Consider the following 22,310-nt stretch of genomic DNA (forward strand, 5'->3'; position numbering starts at 1 on the left):
GAAGAACTAAAAGGCACTAGTCACAAAAGGCCAAGCTGCGATGGCCAGATGGCTCAGGGGCTAAAAGTGTTTATAGTGCAAACCTGGTGGCCTGAATTCTATACTCAGAACCCACATAAAGGTGGAAAGAGAGAACTGACTCAACAAAATTGTCCTCAACTTCTCCATACACGTACTATGGCACACATGTAAACTCAGAATAATAGTAACAGTAATAATCTTTTGTTGTTGTTACTTTTGACAGGGTTTCCCTAGTCTCAGGCCCACCTGGAAGTCACTATGTGGACCAGGCTGGCCTCAGTCTCACAGAGATTCGCCTGCCTCTGCCTCCCAAGGGCTGGGATTAAAGGGACACTCCACCATACCTGGCATGTAATACTCCTTTTTTAAAAAAATATTTTTTATTTATTATTTAAATTTTTTATGTATATGAGTGTATTGTCTGCATGTAGGTAGGTGCACCCGTGTCGTGCAGTGCTTGAGGTCTGAAGAGGGTGTTGGATCCCATGGAACTGGAGTTACGGACAGTTGTTGGCCACCATGTGAGTGCTGGGAATTGAACTTGGGTCGTCTTCAAGAGCAGTCAGTGCTCTTAACTGCTGAGCCATCTCTCCAGCCCCAATAATCTTTTTTAAAGAGGTCAAGGCACATTTTGGAACTCTGGGCATGCAGCTCAGGAACTGGAACTCCGGAAGCCATCGGGGAACGGTGGGGCGTCACGGCGTGGGGGTTATGAGAAGCCGTTTCTTTGCCTCTAAAGAATTTATCTGATGAAAGAAAACTCAATCTGGAGGTGAAAGGGAGCTTAAGGCTCTGAGGTGCAGCTGAAGTGGATTACCATGTTTATACATACATTGAGTTTTACATGGCTGTGTTCAGAAGCAAAGTACCATCCTCAACAGTCAGTTCATGCCATTTCCCTCTCAGATAAATTACAAAGTGAATCTAAAGCAGCAGCTCGTTCTTTCAGTTTCAGTTCTGAAAACTCTTCATTCTCAAGAAGCAAGCATGTATTTGTATCCTTCTCCCAAGAAGGAAAGCAGAACGGCTGCTGACTTCTCTGAAACAACTGGAAAACTTCACAACAAAAAAGTAGACAGAATTGACTTCTAGTTTCCTGTCTGAGATGTAAGGAACTTAGATGTCGCCACTCCGTCTAACAAGCCAAGACCCATGTAAACTGAAAATCAACTTTTCTCAGTCGGACAACTGCCACCCTCAGAACTGCAGTCAGACAGGTGGGCACAGAAAATCATGACTTGTTGGAAACAGCAGTATACAGACAGTGTTATGGGAACCAGAACTGAGGTGGGAAAACCTAACTGTAATTGACAAGTTGCTAGAGGCAATTTGCCTTGGGTCAGCTCTGGAAGGCCCCATTCTTAGAAGAGCATTAAGCCTTTGTAATTTATCTTCAGGAGCTCTTCCCAGTCCTCACAGTAAATGGCAGAGAAAAATCACTTCCTGCTTCTAGCAAGGGCCCCTAAAAAGAAGCCACTCTGACATACACAGAACACTGTTCTTAACATGACCTGCAGGCAGGAGAACTGTTTTACCAAAGCCTAGCCTGATGGATTTTTATCCCCCTTCTGAGGGACAGAGAAGAACCAACCTTCCAAGTGGGAGAAGGTGAAAACCTACTTCCAGTCTCTGGTCACGCTGTCCTCTCCAAAGATAGCAATGGTGCAAGGGATGGGAGAGAAGAGTTAGGGATACTTTGCTATCATGAGGTATTGGCTCCACATGTGAAGCAATATGATGTTCTTTGATTAGTTATAAGTGGATATTGTGAGACTCAATGGAAACCACTAAAAACCCCATAATTGGTATGCTGGAAAAGGAGAGGAAAAGCTATCATATAAAGTGTTCAACTAAAACCACAGAAGACTGAAAACAGAATGGAAGAAAAAAATAGAAATAGTGAATAATGGCAAAATTGAAAAAAATTAACAAATATGATCTATCATATATCTATCTATCTATCTATCTTCTATCATCTATCTTTCTATCATTTATTTATCTATCATCAACTTATCTGTCATCTATCTATATCTATCCATCATCAATTTATCTATCATTTATCTTCATCATCATCATCTATCTGTTCATCATCAGTTTATCTATATATCATCTATTTATCCATCTAGCTATGTACCTATTATTACAACAATATCATCTGTCCTTCCTCAATTTATCATCTATCCATCATTAATTTATATGTCATCTATCTATCTATCTATCTATCTATCTATCTATCTATCTATCTATGAACATCATCTGTCAACCATCAATTTATCTATTATTTATTTATCCATCTATTAGTCCAACTATATCAATAATCACATAAATTTCAATCGTTTCAGTTCATCAATTGGTTAGAATGGGCCAAAAGAAAGACATTAGTACATATTGTCTAGAAGGATCTTACTTTAAAGATAAAAACAGACAGGCTCCAAGTAAAGGGAAATAAGGCTACCTCATAGTAACACTAATAAAAAAGAAGCGGGAGTGGTTATGATAATTTCACACAATACCAACTTCAGAGTAAGGAGGTGTCCAGCCAAAGAAAGACATCATCTAGGGAGACAAAGAGGTTAGTACTATAAGCAGACTCAACAGAGCTAAATGTACACATACTTAACGACAGAGCTGAACATATCTGGGCATTCTATGAAACAGAAATTGATAGAACTTCAAGAAGAACTCAGTGAATATATTGCTGGAAAGGGAGAAATTCAACAATCAGAATAGCAGTAAGGGCATAGTAAAACTCAATATCCACAAAAATTAGCTGGATGTAACTGACGTGTAAAGAGAATTTTACTCAATAATAGCAGGTCACACATTTTTCTCAAGCTCACGTAAACCCAGGATAGACTACATTTTAGGCCATAAAAATCCACCTTAACAAACTTAAAAGAGTAGAAATTGGTGCTGGACAGCATGCTGACTGTTCTTGCAGAGGACCTGAATTTGGTTCTTAGCACTCACATGGCAGCTAACAACTGTCCTTAACTCCAGTTCCAGGGGATCTGATAGCCTCTGCTGGTATTGCACATATGTTGTACACTTATGTACGTATAGGCAAAACACTCATACACATAAAATAAAAACAAAGTATTTAAATGTTTAACAAAAAAGAATAGAAATAACAATGTCTAATTCTCTGAACTCGATGGAGTCAAACTAAAAGGCAGCAGCAAATTAAGACCAGATAGACCCCCAATATTTGGAGAATTAAAACCCCACTTGATAACACATCAAAGAAAAAATTTTAGGAATAGTTCCTAACTCTTTCTAGGGCCAGTATTTCCCTAATAGCAAAAGTAGATAAACACAAGAAACAAAAAGCCCCATTAAAAGAAAGAAAGGAAGGAAGGAAGGGAGGGAGGAAGGAAGGAAGGAAGGAAGGAAGGAAGGAAGGAAAGTAGATTACACAAAGTTGTCAGGAAAAAGTGATGGGGCGATATGGGAGGTGTTGGAGGGGAGAGAGTAGGCATGGATTTGATCAAAACACCTTATATGCATGTATGAAATTCTCAATAATATACAAAAACTGCAAACCAGAAGAAAAAAAAGTCAAGTGCTGGGGCTGGAGAGACAGCTCAGTGGTTAAGAGCACTGACTGCTCTTGTGGAGGACCTGGGTTCGAGTCCCAGCACCCACATAGCAGCTGTGAACCATCCTTAACTCCAGTTCCAGGCGAATCTGAAGCCCTCTTCTGACCGCCATGGCATTGCATGATCCGGGTGCACTCAATTACATGCAGGCAATACACTCATACACATAAAATAAAAATAATAAATAAAATATTTTAAAAAGGTCAAGTGCTGCAGTATTTCACCTGTGTAAGGTACCTAGATAAATTCACAGAGACAGAATGGTGACGGGCAGAGACTGGGGTACAGGTTCACTCTGGAAATGGATGGTGGTAATGGATGTGTAACCATGACCATTCTCAATGCCTCTGGACTGTACATGGAAAAATGGAGAAGGTAGTAAATTTTATGCTATAGCTACTCTGTTGGAATTAAAAAAGAAGTACTATAATCTTAGTACTAAGTACTAAGTACTATAATCTTAGTACTTAGAAGTTGAGGCTGGAGGATCATGAGTTCAAGGTTAGCCTGGGCTATACAATGAGATAGTCTCAAAAATGAAACAAAACAAAACAAAACAGTATGGCTGCCACCAGGTCAGAAGAAGGTGGTGAATGAAGAAAATTACAAAGCTCAGCCATACTTCTCAGCAGGAACCGAGCACCCAAACATCTGCTAAGGGTCCTCCCATTTATATAATACACCCAAACCTCTTAGCTCAGTATTCAAAGTTGGCCTTAACTCAATTCTAACCGCTTTCTGTGCCCTTCCTTCCACCATCTCCCCCATCTCGTTTGGAGACGAGTTCTGCCAACTTTCCTGTGGATCCCTTGTATTGTAATCATGCCTTTGATCAAGCTGTTCCCTCTGCCTGGACTGTTGGCCTCCTGGTTTCCTCACTTGTTCTTCTTACTTGTGAGATTCCAACACAGGTCCTTATCAAATCTTGCCTCCTTCCGTGAGCCTGCCCTATAACCCTAATCCTGGATGCATACAGCACTGCCCTGACTGCTGAGCATCACAGTAGCCATGGACCTGTGACTTCCCCACTGGGGTGAGACCTGGTGGACAGAACCAAATCTGCTGCCATTCATATTCCTTCTGTTCCCTAGCACAGGACTTGGTGTGGGGCATGTGCTCAGAGTCACTGGTGCTGAACTCTTGACCAATGTACGATCAATCACTAAAGAACACTTAGCAGATCGATGCAGGAGAGGGCATGTAGAGGACACAGCAGTTTTGAGGAAGGAGGTAAGTGAATTTTGCTTTAAGGCCCCCAGGCAGCACAAGAACAACACAGTAGACAGCACAGCAGGAACAGACACTTTGCTTGCTTTATTTTCTTCAACGAAGCCAAGCAAAGGGACCTTCTTTACTGAAGTGTATGAAATGTAAAACGCACAGACAGAATATCTGTGTGTAACTATGGGTGGTCCAAGCTGATGACACTGAGGTCTCTGAAATCTTAGCAAAAATACCCCTGGCCTTCTAGCTCTAAAGGCTTCATCTTTTATATGAAATCTTTTCTAAGGAATAACAGCTACCCATTTACTAAGCATCTACTCTGTTCATTATCAGGTACAGTGCTAACCTACCTTCCTCACCCTCAGCCCACTGTCCCTAGTTTACATAGAGTACTGACTTACACAGAGTACACCTAACTCAGTGTCAGGATTTTACCCTGACCTGTCCATTCCCTGTTTTTGAATCACAGTTTTTGTCTACCTTCCTGCCACTGAAAATCCCACAAAGGCTGTGAAATGGAGAAACGACTGTAATATCAGAAACACAGGGGAGTCTGCAATACATAAACCTGGAGGTGTTGGATTTCCACTTATAACTGAACTAATGAACCTAGAAAGGCAAAATGACTTACCCAAGTCACATGGACAACGGCTATCAGCACCAGGACCAAAGCCTGGGTCTCCTAATTGAGTCCCAGGAACTGTCTTTTCTTAACCTTATTTAAAGTGGCACTGAATAGAAGTCATCAGAGCTATTTCTGAAATACAGAAATCCTTATTCTCCTTTTTCATTCACTGCTTAACACACACCCTCCTTATATGGCAATGCAAATTAAAAAGCTCACATTTGATACACAGTCTGATCACAGAATCAAGCAGAAAAATCACATTGGCAACAAGAAATCTGTAGGAGCCTCCTTAGGGTACATAAGCAATAGTTCCATCACTGACTATGAATGGAAGTCCTCCTCTGACAACTACTGAGAACTCAGCATCCATAAGGAGACAGCTCTCTACATCCGTTCTCAGTAGGACCAAGGCCCAGAGGGAGAGGGAAGGACTCTAGCAGCAAACTAGTAAGTCTGGTTACTTCTACAGAGACAGGACCAGAAAATGACACACTAAATGCTGGCTTATAATCTGCAAGGATGCAAGGAAGGTGCCTCAGGTTGCTTGTTCACATTGTATCTTTCCTGTTGCCTGCCACCAAGCAGTAGACACCCTAAATTTTTATTAACTTAATCATGAATAAAATGATATAATGACACTTACAAAACACTTCAGTTTCATGCATAAAGGAAATAAAAGGACATCTAGGACAAGGCACTCATGACTGTGTGTGGTGTAGATCTGCTGAATACCTAGCCCAATATTGTACTTTCCACAGATCTAAGAAAACCTATAGGAAATGCTGAATGCTTCTCAGAATTTGTCATTCTAAAAGAAAATGTGGTTTGTGTTTGTGTTTTTTGGAGCAAGGAACACAAGGCCTGGCATGCTCTGTACCACTGAGCTGCACTACCTGCTAAGAAAGATCTGCAGTTCTCAATGTTTTTTCCACGTATGCTGCATTCAGAAGTCCTAGGACATAATACAGTATTGCTAATGGAGACATGAGGTCATTGAGGCAGCATTGCAAGTACTGTTTGGTAATAATGATAGATACTAAGCCATTTCTACTCCAGAGTACTGGAAACTATTATCAGCTAGCTCGGACTTTACTTGAACAGGATACAGAAGTTGAAAAACACTTTCTTATCACAAGTGATAGTCTTTATGGCCTACATAAAAATTAAAAATATCTCAGACATTTCTTAACCTTTGGAAATTAACAAACAAGGTAAAAGAGTATAAACAAATATTTTCCATTTATCTGAGAGGCTGGGTGTAACAGGATTACTATTCCAGGAAGCGAAAGGAGATGCTTACAGTTACAAGGGCCTATAATCCATAACTGTGAAGCATCTGTGACGAGTCTAGCCAAACACAAATATCCCAGACTGAGTGGTCTGATGGAGACCATTTCAAGGTGGCAAGCTGCATCTGGCAGCTGAAGTCTCACTCTGAACACCTTAACCTCGGTCCTCATCAATAACTTACAGTCTGTGACAAAGCCAGTGGTTACTTTATTTTAAAAATTCACTTACCTGATGGTGGCAAGGAGCTGAACGGAATGGTGGGTGTGCTTCCCAGTGTGTTTGTCTCAGGCACTGGAGTTTTATACATATTACACATCTGGCTTGGATTTGGCCCATACCAAACTCCTACACCTGAAGTTCCTGGATCTAATGGTCTTGTTCCAAACCCATGTTGGTTATACAATCCATTGTTCCAATATGACACTTGAGGTTGGCTGGCTGGCCTTGTCAGTTGGTGTACTATGTTACCATGACTGGTTGTGCTAGGATCTGCCAGACCTTTCACCCCTGCATTCTGAACATTCTCATAAGGTCTCTGCTGTACAAAGGGGTCATGGGAGACTCGCCGTCTCCTTTCTTCTTCTCTGTTGTAAGCCACATGCAGTCTGGTCTGTGGCTTTGTCTGCTTCTCCGTGAATCTGCCAAAAGCATGATAACTGGCCTCCTCTTGGAGTTTGCCCTGCACACTGCACTCATTCTCTTCCTGTGGGTGCTCTGGGGAGGAAGAAAACCAGGACTCTTCCACAGGACCCATCGGGAGCCCCTGGGAACTGTGCAGCGAACCAGGCTGTTCTGCAGCAGGGAAGACATGATTAGTGTGGGTTTCATGAAACATTTAAAAGTAAAATTACACTCAAGCACTATAACGAATCTGTTCTTTAGTGACATGCTGAAAGGAGAAGCATAAAAAACACCCAACAGTCTCTTTCCTGTAAGTTTAATATATACCATCAGTGGAACCCCAGGCTGGCAGGGAGAGAAGGAAATTACCACAAACAACAAAAGAGGGACAACACAACAGCTGTGCTCTACAGCTTTAACAGTCTGTGGGAAGAGATGGCTCAGCAGTCAAGAAGGCTTACAGCTCAGATCTTTTAGAGGACCTGAGTTTGATCCCCACTAACCACATGGCAGGTTACAACTGCCTGCACTCCAGTTCCAAAGAATCTGATACCCTCTTCTAGCCTCTGCAGGCACCTGCATACCTGTGGTGCACAGACATATACTCAGTCCCATGCACATACACATAAAGTAAATGAATAAAACTTTTTTTTTTTTTTTTTTTTTAAAAAAAAGGCCTGTGGGATTGAGGGTTATTGCAATCATGATTTGATGAAGTTTGGGTGAGATTAGGAAGTCTGCTCCAGGTCAGAAAGCAGTAACCTTGGTACCTATACTCTAAATTCCCCTTTGTCTTAATGAAAAAAAGCTTCTCTGCATGAATCTGAGACCAGTCTTTCTGCCCGTACTCTGACCTCAAGGACTCTGCTCCCAAAGGCATCCCAATTCCTCCTCTGATAGGAGTCTTCCTATCAGACTCCTCTGAGAGAGGTCAGGTTGCTTGTGTCAGCACACTGATTTTGGTAAGCATGCTGTTACTTAGGCTTTTCCTGATACATTAATTGGATTTTAGAGTATACAGAAAGACCTTTGAGGCAGGTGTTGGTGAAGATGTGGAAAACTGAACTCTTTCCCACATGGTTCTCAGAAGAATTTTAGAGTCTAAAATGAATGACTGAGTACACAAATGAATAGACAACTGGGTTACCTGAGTTTGACCTGCTCGGGGGTAATGGCACACAATCATACTGGAGAGAGTACATTCTCTTCAAAACTGCATTTTGATCCGGATACACTTTCTATAATTGAGAGCACACATACATACTTTAGCAACCATCAGAAAAATACCTATTATAAGAAGAATCAATCTTTTCACACTATCAAGACATCTCATACAAATTTAATAAGCAGTAAACATTTTTCCTCAAATACTGAAAACGGTCTTTCAAATGAACAAAGTTAGAGGACTTAGAGTTCCTGATTTCTAAAGTTATTACAAAGCTACAGAATTAATAACTTTGATTTTAGCATAAAAAACAGAAACACAGACCAATGGAACAGAACAGAGGGGAGGAATACCCCCACCAAATACATGATCAATTGACATCTGATCAGGGTCCCCCGAGGCATGCAGTGAGGAAAATTGGATATACACATACCAAAAAATGAAGCTGGGCCCTTCCTATATACAAAAATTAACTCAAAACAGATGAAACACCTAAATCCAAGAGCCAAAATGACAAGATTCTTAGAAGAAAACAGGAAGAAATGTTCTGATCTGATCCCATCAATGATTTCTTGACTATGGCACCAAAAACACAGGTAACAGTTTTGATGCAATCAAATTTGACTACATCAAAATTAAAATGTGTGCAGCAAAGGAAACTATCAAGAGAGTGAAATGGCAACCCACAGAATGGGAAAATATTTGCTAATCATATCTATTTGATAAGAGATGAGTATTCAGAATATATAAAGAACTTCTACAATTCAACAACAAAAAAAACAAATTCAGAAATGGGTAAAGGAAGGGCTTGGGATATAAGTAAATAGCAGAGTATTGCCCAGCATGTGCTGGTTGCATTCCCAGGTCTACACACACACACACACACACACAAACACAAACACACAAATATTTTAGCCAAGCATGGTAGTGGAACATGTCTGTAACCCCAGTACTTGGGAGTAGAGTCAGGTGGATGAGTTGGAGACTTGCTTTTGGTACTTAAGGAGTTACTATTGAAAAAAAAAAAAGAAAAAAAGGAATTGAACAGACATTTTCTCCAAAGACAATCAACACAAACACATCTCTTGGGAAATGTAAATCAAAGCCATGGGAAAGGTCACGTCATGCTTCACAGAATGGCTAAAACAGAACAAAACACACACAGAAATAACAAGTGTTGGTGAAGATGTGGAAAACTGAACTCTTGTGCACTGCTGATGGAGGACGTTAAGATGTGCGGCTACCAAGGAAAAGGGTTTGGAGGTTCCTAAAAAGTGAAATGAGATTCCCATGTGGTCTAGCAATCCCATTCCTAAGTATACATCACAGAATTGAAAACACAGACTCAGAACAAGCACTTATACACCAATATTTACAGCGCATCATTCAACAATAGCTCAAAGGTAGAAACAACCCTGACGTTGACAGATGGATAACAAAATGTGATATTATCCATGTAACAGAATCTTATTCAGCCACAAAAAGGAGTAACATTCTGATAAATGTTACAAGATGGATGAATTTTAAAGTTCTGAAATGGTTACTGGTGATGGCTATGCAAACCTGAACTGCAGACTCAAAAATGGCTAGAAGGGTCAATTTTATGTGCATTTTGTCATGTTAAAAACAGAAACTAGGGCTAGAGATATAACTTAGTGGTAGAGTACTTGCATGGGGCCCTGGTTCGACATCCAGGAGGGAAGGAGGGAAAGAAGGAGAAAGAGGGTGAGAGAAGGAGGAAGGGAGAGAGAAGGAAAGAGAATTTGATTTCCTATGAAAGTTACATAAAAAGAAAGCAACACTCACTAAAATATGAAAATGTAGAAAGTTCTATACTTATCCATTATTATTATTATTTTTTTCTTGTTGATCCTCATCCTGAAGGGACCTGCAGCCCCATTCTTCCTTGAGGCACTGGCATACATAAGCCAAAGTATACAAAGACATATACGCTCGTATGCATGTAATACAAAAGGACTAACACAAGAGTATTGCTTTGCAATTTCTTTTCTTCATTGACAATCTTGAAGATCCTTTTGTGTTACGACATGTCGTTCCTGCCTCTTCTTAGAGTGGCCTCATATGATTAGATCAGTCATGATTTGGAGCATCTACTCATGGACATTTGCATTGTTTCCAAGTATTTACTTGCCAAGAAAGTATAAGCAATTCTGAAATTAAATGTCTGAGAATACATGGAAGAATAGGTCCCTAACCTCTGAATATTTATGCATAGGCAGGTTCCTAATGCTGTGAGCATGCATGAGAACACAGAAAGATGCTAACATTGTTTAGTATGTACAATACTTTGAGCATGCACACATGGATAGGTGCCTAACACTTTAAACAAGCAGGGACAGGTTCTTGCAATACCTGACAGATAATTCACCTTCCAAGAAACTTCAACAAACTTTTTACCAACATTTGCTATTATCTATCATCAAAATGGTAATCTTAGGGATGCAAAATTATAACGATTCAATTTGTTTTTGTTAGTGAGACCAGATAAAGTTCTGAAATTCGCTGGTCAGTGATAAGGTATTTTTTCTTTGAATTCTTATCTATATGTTACTTGTTTTTCTTCTTTTAGGTTGTTTTCATTTTTCGTTTCTGATTTATAGGCACTCATATATTCTAGGTATCATCCTTTTTGTAGATTTCTCCTTTCAACTATCTTTTCATTTCCATGAAGTCAAATGCAATAATCTCATATCTTAGGAATTTTGTGTTTAGTTAGAAAAACATATGTAGATATGATTTTTGGACTTTGTAGTAGAAGAAACAATGTGCCTCTCTGAGCCTCTTCCAGGACAGACTTGCCACCCAGCTGCAAGGCACTGAGTCAACAAACAGCCTCCAGTGGTGGGCTCTTTCAAGGCCCGATAGCTTCCTGTGTTAGGCCAGCCTGTACCCACTAAGAGGCAGGGAGTGGCCCTAGCCATTTCTGCCTGATCCAGGACAAGGCTAAGGCTGGGTGGTGGCTGTGCTCAGGATTCCCTGCCTGCGGGGCTGCCCAAGCTGTGTCAGGCTTCACTGGTCTATGCCTTCTTCCCCTGCCCATTTCTGCCCTATCCTTCCCTATACCTCCCCTTCAATCCCCGCTGCTTCTAGAGAAACCAACCTGCAAGACTTTTTTTGGCATTGGGAGTGGGGCCCATATTCTCTTCTATTGTGATAATCCTTATTCAAAAACATTATTTTAAGTCACTTCATCATATTCCTGGGATAGCTTTCTATATATCTTTTAGTTTCCCAAACAAATTTAAGCTTCTTGAGCTCCCTAAAGAATCTGGTTGGGATTTTAATTAGAAATTTGCTCCATTCATAAATGACATCAGGAAAGCTAATAGTTTCAGTGTACCGAGTTGCTTCTTTCAGTCTGTAAGCATATTTCAGCATTTATTTAGATTTCCCTCAGGTCTTTTAGAAAAGTTTTTCATGTTGGCTAATCTGTAGACAGGTCACATCACCTGCTGTGGTTTTATTTTGCATATCCCTGATTACTGGTAACACTGTGCACGGATCTGATGTAGTTATTGGCCTTCTTGCGTATTCTCTTTGGTGCTCTGCCCATGTTTTAATTAGGTAGCTTGTCTTTCTGATCGTACCAGTCCTGTGCATCTGAGACCTGCATCTCTTACCTGTGTTACAGCTCTCTTCTATTCTATGGCTGGCCTTTACATTCTCTTTGTGGTTTCTTTTGGTGAATAAAAGTTCACTAAGTCCTTAGGGAGGACTTAGTAATATGTTTTAACTTAAAATTTATCTTATTTTGGGTGAGAAAAGGAGAGGCATGGTGGGGAAGTGAGATCTAATTTTGATTAAGAACTGTTGTATGAAGCTACAAAAGCTGAATAAGAAATAGTTTAAAATTTTATTTTATTTTTACTTTATGTATATGAGTACTTTGCCTGCATGTATGTAAGTGCACCCATGCCATGCAAAGACCACAGTGGCCAGAAGACAGTGTCGGATCTCCTGGAACTGGATTTAAGGACAGTTGTTAGCTACCACATGGGTGCTGGGAATCAAACCCAGGTCCTCTGGAAGAGCAGACAGTGCTCTTAACTTCTGAGCCATCTCTTCAACCCTGGGAAATATATTTCTTAACTTCTAATTTTCTAATTATCTTTTGAAAAACTTAAATCTTCAGTAAACTAAAACAGAGAACATTCTTTATTGTATAATCCCTTTTTTTTTATTGTTCTTTTTGAGACAGGGTCTTCCTGTAGGCTCAGCTGTCCTGGAACTCACTATGTAGCCCAGGCTGGCCTTGAACTCAGAGCTCCACCTGCCTGTGCCTCTTGAGTGCTGGGATTAAAGGTGTGTGCCACCATGCCTGGCTTATAATCCTTTTAAAAAAGATTTATTTTTATTTTTAAGTTTGTTTAAAAATAGTGCCTCCAGAGGCCAGAAGAGGGCATTGGATCCTTTACAGCTGGAGTTAGAGGAGGCTCTGAGCTGTCCAATGTGGATGCTGGGAACCAAACTCAGGTCCTCTGGAAGAGCAGCAAGAGTTCTTAACCACTAGGGCATCTCTCCAGCCATATATTATAATCCTTTAAAATGTTTATACATGCTTAATTTAAATGTTCTGTTGTTTTGAAAAGTGTTTAAAGGTAGATGTGACAAGTTTCAATGCCAACTTTACAAAACCTAGAATCTCCTGGGCTAGGAAGTATCAATTAGAGACTGTCTAGATAAGGTTGGCCTGCAGCCGTCTGTGGGGGATTATCTTGATTAGTGAGAAGACCTGTCCACTGTAGATGGCACCTTTCCTTGGGCAGGGGATACTACAGAAAGTGAGCTGAGTACTAGCATGCATGCATACATGAATTCACTGCTCTCTGCTCTGGGCTGTGGATGTGACCAGCTGTTTCATGCTCCTGCTGCCTTGACTTCCCTGCAATAAAGGACTGTAACCTGGAACTGTAAGCCAAATAAACCCTTCTCTGAAGCTGTTTTTGTCAGGGTATTTTATCACAGTAATAGGAAATGAAACTAATATAGCAGGTATTTAGAAGTTATTTAATATAGTTTATATGTTTGTATTAAGTCAAGTGTATTAAATATGTTCTTCAAACAGTCTGTTTGCTGTATCAATTAAAGAGGGATTTGTGGTACTACCTCTAAGTTTGACTAATGGATTTGTCTTTTTTCTTTGTGTTCTGTCATGTTTTGTTTTGTATATTTAAAGCCATGCTATTAAGGGGTATGCCAATATTTAAAGTTATTGCATCTTTCTGTGAATCAAACCTTTTCATCATGATCAAACATTCTTATTTGAGGTGATGCTTTTTCGCTTTAGTATTACCTTGATTAGTTCTTGGGGTTATATTGAATATGTTTCTTATAGTGTAGGTATGCCTCACAAGTTGGTGATTCTTCCTCTCCTTTCTTCCTTTCCTTTTCTTTCCCTCTCCGCCCCCCCGCCCCCGCTCCTTCCCTCCCTTTCTTTCAACTTCGAACACAGTTTGCTTGCCTGGTTTATTTACTGAAGCTTCCTTTTCATGACTGTGGCTATATGATCCTGAGATAGTTATGGCAGCATATTGATGACTGTGGAATGTGTATGTGTGCAAATGTATATGTGCAGGTCTGTTTCACTTACCTGTTACTTAGACTTTGATGTGCTTCTTTGACCCCAGACACCCTACTTTAGCCTTAGATAATGCTGCTGGGTACTTAGCACAAGGGAAGTACAGGGAGGAGCCAGCTCTTCCAGATGGCACATATGTGGTTCTCAAATGGCTGTCCCCAGCAGTGTCTGTTTGCATCTGCATTACTTCTCCTTTGGCATTAGACTGTGGGTTACAGTTCTGTTCTCTTGTGCGTCTCAATAGATATAATTCTTATTTTTCTACTTGGGGCACTTTTTGTTTGATATTTGCTTGTTCTGTGGTGTTGGAATCTGAACTCTAGGCCTTATGCATGCTCTATTGCTGAGCTACATTCCTAGCCCACATTGGTCTGTTTGTCTGTTTTAAGAATTCCTCAAAATGACTAACCTACTTATAGTACTTTCCAGTGTTTATTTTACATTACTACATATATTTCCTCTCATTTCATACATTTTGATGAGGAAATGGGTTCAATTTGTCAATGTGTTACTTGTATACAACTGCTAATTTTGTTTTATGTGTTCACCAAGCTGGTTTGTTTCAGATCTCAGTAATGAATTACACTGCTTTAATTTTCACGACTGGTAACAAATTTTGACAGCTGATAATACATTTTGATAGCAGCTATTCCAAGGAGATGCTGTATTACTTACCTTTAAATCTGCTACATCATCTTCTACAAGTTCTTCAAGTTGACTTATGTAAAAAGGCCTAAATTCTTCTTCAATGCCTATATGGAAAAATAGTCCTTTAAATTTCTTATCTTCCCCCCTGTTTTTTTGTGTGTACATGTTTCTGCATATAGTGTGTGTCTATATCGGTTATACCTGTGTGTGCGCGGGGGTTGGGGGGTGCACACGTGTGTGGAGGCCAGAAGCTGACCTTAGCTATTGTCCTTCAGGTGCCATCGATGCTGTTTTGGTTTTTTTTCTTTTTCTTTTTTTTTTTTTTGAGACAGGGTCTCTTGCTGGCTTAGAACTTGCAAGTAAGCTAGTGTGGTTGGTCAGTTAGCCTTAGGAACATGCCTGTCTGCCTCCACAGCACCACAGTTACAAGCATGTACCACCACATTTGGCTTTTTTATGTGGGGATTGAACTCAGGTCCTCATGATTACAAGGCAAGTAATTTATCAACTGGGCCATCTCCCCAGTCCTTTAAACTTATTTTTTTTAAATAATATTAAATATTAGCAATCTATTATCTTTTAATTACTTACCTTAATCTGTGGACAAAGCAATGAAAGAAAGTTTAAAACTCCAAATTACTGACTCTGATGAAGAGACCAAGACTTAACGCCAGATAGACTGAACAAGGTTGAATACTGGGAGCCCTGGGCTTTAGCCATGACATAAGTCCTAATGATGTGAGGTGAACACGGATGACTGAATTCCAAGTTCCCATAAGAGGATGGGATACTCAGCATAACATCCAGTAGAAAATGGTAAAGCTACTGGACTTGGGAGAAAAAAGAGCTGGGCATGGTGGTTTACCCATATAATCTCAGCACCTGCAAGGCTGAAGCAGGGGAATTGCCAGCCTAGGCTACACTGAGTTCCAAGTTAGCCTGGACTCTAAGAGGCTCTATCTCAAAAAATAAAACAAAACAAAAAACCCAAAACAACAAAAGGGAAATCTTTAGTTTGAGGAGGGTGGACTAGCCAGAGTTTTCCTTATTTCTCCTGCTAAGTACAACAAAACACCCTAGATATTATATAAAAAACAAACATAAGGATACCCTGGAAGAAAGATAGGCAGGTAGACAAGCTTGGACCTCAGGGTTTGAGAAAACACATGGAGCACTGTGTTCCTCTTTGCCTCATACACACTAGAGTTGGGGCTGAAGAGCTAGCAGCCCAGAAATACCAATAAGCACGGAAAACAGTAACAACCAAACAACAGTGACAATGCCTGCTCTTTCTGGCCACAGGACAAAGCTTTCCAGCACACAAACCCTTTGGTTAATGATCATTCTACTCCAGCCAACACCAGAGGAAACAACCGTGATTCCACCCCACTCCTACCAACTCAGGCCAATGGAGAGCCTAGAGAGGCATGCCAACATCCCTGCCAGAGGGACACCAGAGATCACCAAATAGGAAGACAGGACTTTCCTGCCCAGAGCTGGTAGTGAGCGCCTCTGCTGTCAAGGATATCATGGTTCCTCACATGGCAGCAATAAGACATTACCATTTCCTGTCTCACAGGCAAAATGTTGGAGAAAGCCTTGAGGAGAGTGGCAATGCCCACCACTATCCAGTTGAAATGAGGCATCTGCACCTCAGAGGTGGTGGAGAGCTCTTGGACTTGTCTAAAACACCAACTCTGACCAGTAAGAACAGGAGTCCTGGCCTCCAATATCGATGCAGCTAAGCAGGGACCCTTATCTACCTCCACCTGGCATTAGCAAGGTAGTGATCACCATTTCCCTTGCCAGAGTGGTGTCAGAAAATTCATCTTAAACAGAAAGCATAAAGAAAATAGTGGGAAAATGTGTTTCAATAGGAAAAACACTTTTTATACTAAGAACCAGAAAGATTCCATACTAGATGACAAAAAAGACTAAAATAGATGTTAACATTGAGACAACAGGGACAAAACAGCTCAGTGGCTCTGTGAAGTATTATAAACCCACCTGAAACAAATAAATAGAAAGTATCAACAAAGAAAGAGAAGATAGAGTTGGAGGTGTAGGTCAGTAGTAGAGTATGTGCTTAGCATGCTTAAGGCCCTGGGCTAACAACCAGCGAATGTGAGCTTCTCCCCCATCCACCCCCCACTTCTCAACGACATAAATCCTAGAGTTGAAAAACACAGTAAGTGGGGCTGGAGAGATAGCTCAGTAGTTAAGAGCACTGGCTACTCTTGCAGAGGACCTGGATTTGATTCACAGCACCCACATGGTGGCTAACAACCATACGTAACTCCAGTTCCAGGGGATCCAACACCCTTTTCTGACCTTTGTGGGTGGTGCATGATAGGCTTGCACTTACACACAGGCAGGCAATATACTTATATACATAAAATAAAAATAATAATTTTTTTTTTGGTCTTTTTGAGACAGGGTCTCCCTGTAGCCCCAGCTGTCCTGGGACTCACTATGTAGACCAGGCTGGCCTTGAACTCACAGAGATCCACCTGCCTCTGCCTCCCAAGTGCTGGGATTAAAGGCGTGTGCCACCATGCCCGGCAATAATTTTTTTTTTTAAAAAGAAAAATACGGGTGGGAGAAAAGGCTCAGCAGTTAAGAGCACTGAATGCTTTCGTAGTGGACAGGTTTGATTCCCAGCACCCACATGATGGCTAACAACCATCCATAACTCCAGTTCCAGGGGATCCAATGCCCTCTTCTGACTTTCAGAAAGCCCATGATATGGGTGAACTTATATGCATGTAGGCAATACACTCATACACATAAAATAAATAAAATGTTTATAGAAGAAAAATACAGTAGCCAAAAAAAACCCCAACAACAACAACAACAACAACAACAACAACAACAACAAAAAACCAAAAACAAAAAAAACCCTCAGTAAATCCTTAAAATGAGATGGAAGGGGCAGAGAAAAATCAGAGAACTGTCCAATCTGAACAAGAGAAAATTAACTGGAAAAAAAAAAAAGTGGAGAGCATCAGCGACCCGCGGTGCTATAACCAAAGATCAAGCATTTATGCTCTCAGATCTAGAGGACAAGAGGAAAAAAGTACAGGTTGAAAAGTATGCAAAGAAAAAAACTGCTGAGAATCTAAACTATAGGGAGACAAAAACCCAGGCACCAGGAAAGCTGAGCAAACCCCCAACTACTGAAACTACATTAAAGAACTCCACACTAAGACAAATAACTACACTGCTGAAAAACAAGTCAAAGACAAAGAACCAGAAGCAGCAAGAAAGACAAGGGAAAATCCTACTCCTAGTGAAACACAAATACAGACAGACACACACACAATTAGAAAGACATGATTTCTCAACTGCAACCAAACAGCACATCTTTCAAGTGCTAAAAAAAAAAAAAAGAAAAAAAAAAAGAAAAAAACTGAACACCCAGCAAAAATGGCTATCAGAATGACAGATCAAGACATTCTCTGAACAAAATAAGAGAATGTCTCCCTCAGAAGAATGACTAGAGGAAATCCTCTAAACAAAAAGCAAATGATGAGAAGAAACTGAAAAATCAGGAAGAACACACAACACAAAACAGACATCTGACCTTTGTCCTGGTTGGTTCATGACAGGCAGCTCCCCAAATCCCTGGAATCTCCTTAATAAGGGTGTCTTTGGGGGAGGGGCGGGAGGGTAAAGAGTCTCAGAACAGGGGCTGGTCACCAGAAAGACCCAGCTATCCATTAGAGTTGGAATGCTGGGTACCACCCTTTGACCTCCAAGGAGGGGTCAGGAACTGAAGATTTAAGTTCAATCACTAATAATGATTTACTCAACTGTGCCCACATAATAAAACGTCTATAGCAACCCATAAATGGTAGGATTCAAAGAGTTTCTGGGTTGATGAATAAAAGAAAGGCTGGGAGGGAGGCAAGCCAGAAGAGGGTCTGGAAGCTCAGCAGTCCCCACCTGAATACATAGCTTATGCATCTCTTCCATTTGGTTGTTTTTTAATTTAATATATTATAATGTATGGCTAAATGTAAGTAAGCTTTTTTTTAATTAGAGGAGTCTCTCTAGTGAATTACCAAACCTGAGATGGGGTAGTAAAACACCCAAATTTGTAGTCAGCAGAGCAGAAGTCTGGGTACCCTATGTGCAGATGGTGAGGACAGTCATATGACACGAGGCCCTTATCCTGTGGAGTTTCATGATACCCTGTGTAGTGTCAGAGCTGAATTTGAGGACACCAAGTTGGTGACACATTTGGTGTCAGAGTATAAATATATGTAGTATAATGAAAAAAGGGCATACAGTAATCAAAATTATGGGTAAATACAAAAGATTGTCTTCTTGAGTTCTCTGAACTATGAGAACTGAGGCAGAACTGCAGCATGGTCTGACATGTCCTATATTATGAAGAAGAAATGGTTAAGATCATATACAGGAGATATAAGGGGAACATTTCTGTACTTCACTTGGTAACAACAAAAATGAAACACCAGTAGACTGTGATAAACTATGTACAGAAAATGTAAGGCTAGAATATCCTTTGAAACCATACAAATAGAATGTTTAAAAACACTACAGATGAATTAACTAGAATACTAACCCATATTCAAGAACATACAGAAAAGCAGGAAAAATGCTACAGTTTGAATCTTAAAACCCCTCAAAGGCTCACGTATTGAAAGCTTGGTCCTCAGCCTACAGCTCTGTCAGGAGGTGGTAGAACCTTTAAGAGGTAGGGCCCAGTGGGTGGAAGTTAGATCTTTGAGAGTGTGACCATGAAAGCTGGCATCTCCTTTCCTTTTCCTTGTGCATCCTGGTCATGAGGTGAACAGTTTCCTATGCTTTGTGCCCCCAGCCATGATATGCTGACTCATCACAGGCCCAAGAGCAATGAAGTCAGCCAACCAGGAACTGAATCTTCTAAAAATATGAGCCCAAATAACTTCCTCTTCATGTTTTTAAAAGATTTATTTTTTATTTATGTGTATATGTATGTTTACCTGTATATATGTGCGCATGCATGGGAGTGCCTTTGCAGACATGGCCACGGAGGCCAGAGAACGGTGTACAATCCTATGGAACTGGAGTTTCAGGCAGTTTGAGCATTCCTATGTGGGTGCTGGGAACTTACTTGGGTCTTCTATAAGAACAGCACATGAGCCTGGCATGGTGGCACATGCCTTTAATCCCAGCACTTGGGAGGCAGAGGCAGGCGGATCTTTGTGAGTTCCAGGCTAGCCTGGTCTACATAGTAAGTTCCAGGATAGCTGGGGCTACAGGGAGACCCTGTCTCAAAAAAGATTAAAAAAATAATAAAAAAAAAGTAGCACATGCTCTTAACCGGAGTCACCTCTCCAATCCCTTCTTTCTCTTTAAAAGTTGTTACAGTAAGTTGAAGATGACTGGCTCAAAAAAAGAAATCAAAGAATAAAAAGCAGAAAGAACAAACAAACCAAGAAAAATCAACTGGTAGATATGGGCCCAAACACATCAATATTATATTACCTGCAGTTAAATACATCAATCAAAAGACAGATTAGCAGAAGAGATTAATTTTTCATTTTTCATCTTTTTTTAATAAATAATTTATTGAGAATTTCATACATGTATATAAGGAGTTTTGATCAAATCCACACCCACTCCTTCCCCTCCAACTCCTCCCATATCTCCCCATCACTTTTTTCTGATAACTTCATGTACTCTTTCTTCTTCTTTGATTTATTTTTTTTATGGGGCTTTTGGCTACTCTAACATTCCCCCCTCTGAAGAGGTAACCCTAAAATCTTTTAAGGATTAGATACAAGCTCCCAAATATTTCAAAACTTTTGGCCTTTGGAACACAGTATGTTGCTAAGAGGCCCAAGGACATTGTGACCAAGAAACTGGCTACTTTTCTTTGGGGTCTTTTTACCCTAACTGCCTAGTGAATTCCTACCTCCTATTCTTATCATACCACCCTCTGAAGAGGTTACCCAAATTGCCAATAGGGAATTGGGATACAGACTGCTCTGGCTACTTCCATGCTGAACAGGGACGCAGGGTGAGGCAACTGGAGTACCCCCAGAAGAGTTTCTTAAAACATGACCCAATTATATGCTTTCATAAGAAATTCATTTCATATTGCATGATATAGGCAGCTTAAAGTCAAAGGATTGAAAGCAATATATTAATAAAAAGGAAAGCAAGATGACTATATTAATCTTCACAAAGTGATGCCAGAGCAAAGAATACTATCAGGGATAGAAAGCAACATGTATTTAATGATAAAAGGACCAATCCATCAAGAAGAAACAGCACTCCTAAATTTGTATGCACCTAACAGGTATGTGAAAGCTGAACAGCAAAAGACAGAATTCAGCGCAGAAACAGACCATTCCTCTCTCAGCGACCGAATGATGAAAAACAGAAGAAATCAGCAAAGACATAGAGCACACCACCACCAACCAACAGGATCTGATCAGTTTACCGAACACTCCACCCAAGAAGTGCAGGGTATTGAAGTATTTCTCTCAAACTCACAGAACACAAGCCAAGGCAGACCAAACCTGAGCAGTAAGACAAACCTCAACAAGCCTGAGCAAATCTAGGCACCAAGAGTATGTTCTCTGATTGCACTGGGGCCAGGCCAGATCAGCAACAAGAACATGCCAGGAAAATCTCCAGGCTCTTGGAAATTAAACAAGGTACTTCTAAACAATGCATGGGTTCAAAGAAAGCCTCCAGGGAAGGAGAGATATATTAAAGTGAAGGAAAACAAACAAAAAACATGTCAAAAACAGTGAGACACAGGCAAGGCTGAGAGCAAAATTTCTGACAATAAATGTAAACATTACATTTCTGACAATACATTAGAAAAGAGAAAAGGACTCAAATCAATAACCCAAGGTCTTTCCACAGAACCCCAGAAAATGAAGAGCAAAATACACACAAAGCAGGCAAAAGGAAGGAAATAATAGAGCAGACAGACATCAATGAATTAGAAAACTTAGAAAAACAAGAGAAAATAAATCCGACAAAAAACAGTTCTTTCAAATAATCCTTAAAATTGATAAACCTATAGAAGACTGAAAAAGAAACTATAAAATTACTAATGTCTAGAATGGAAAAATGGGTAACATCATCGACTCTGTAGGCATGAATATAAGATATGCTAAAAAAAAAAGCTTTATAGACAGAAACTTGAGAATTTAGATGAAATATACCACATGCTCCAAAAACGCAAAGTAGCATAATTATCCTAACAGGAAACAAATAATCTTGAATAATCCTAAAACCATTAAGGAAACTGACTTCAAAGTTAAGAACCTAATCCTAACCTTCCCAGTCTGTGCTGGATAGTTTTAGTGTCAACTTGACACACCTGGGTTGAGGGAGCCTCAATTGGGGAATTGCCTCCATTGGACTGGCCTGTGGCCATGTCTGTGGGGCATTTTCTTGATTGTTGAGTGATGTGGGAGGGCCTAGCCCACTGTGAATAGTGCCACCCCTGGGCAGGTGGGCCTATGTTGGATAAAGAGCAAGTTGAGC

General features: G+C 40.4%; 1 protein-coding gene across 4 annotated transcripts in view; it reads right to left on the minus strand.

Annotated features, from left to right (window-relative positions):
- Nucleotides 1–22,310, minus strand: part of Ripk1 (receptor interacting serine/threonine kinase 1) — a 48,051-nt gene that overhangs the window by 6,118 nt on the left and 19,623 nt on the right. For 3 of the 4 annotated variants that reach the window (XM_008831675.3, XM_029562868.1, XM_029562869.1), the window contains exons 7-9: nucleotides 14,823–14,899; nucleotides 8,531–8,621; nucleotides 6,991–7,554 (exon numbers count right to left, since the gene is read on the minus strand). In XM_008831675.3, coding sequence (XP_008829897.1) covers nucleotides 6,991–7,554; nucleotides 8,531–8,621; nucleotides 14,823–14,899 — 732 coding nt within the window. The remainder of the gene's footprint in view (nucleotides 1–6,990; nucleotides 7,555–8,530; nucleotides 8,622–14,822; nucleotides 14,900–22,310) is intronic. The other variant, XM_029562870.1, reaches the window with a different exon arrangement.

Source organism: Nannospalax galili, unplaced genomic scaffold (assembly GCF_000622305.1).
Source record: "Nannospalax galili isolate Female #2095 unplaced genomic scaffold, S.galili_v1.0 scaffold72, whole genome shotgun sequence".
Classification (NCBI taxonomy): domain Eukaryota; kingdom Metazoa; phylum Chordata; class Mammalia; order Rodentia; family Spalacidae; genus Nannospalax; species Nannospalax galili.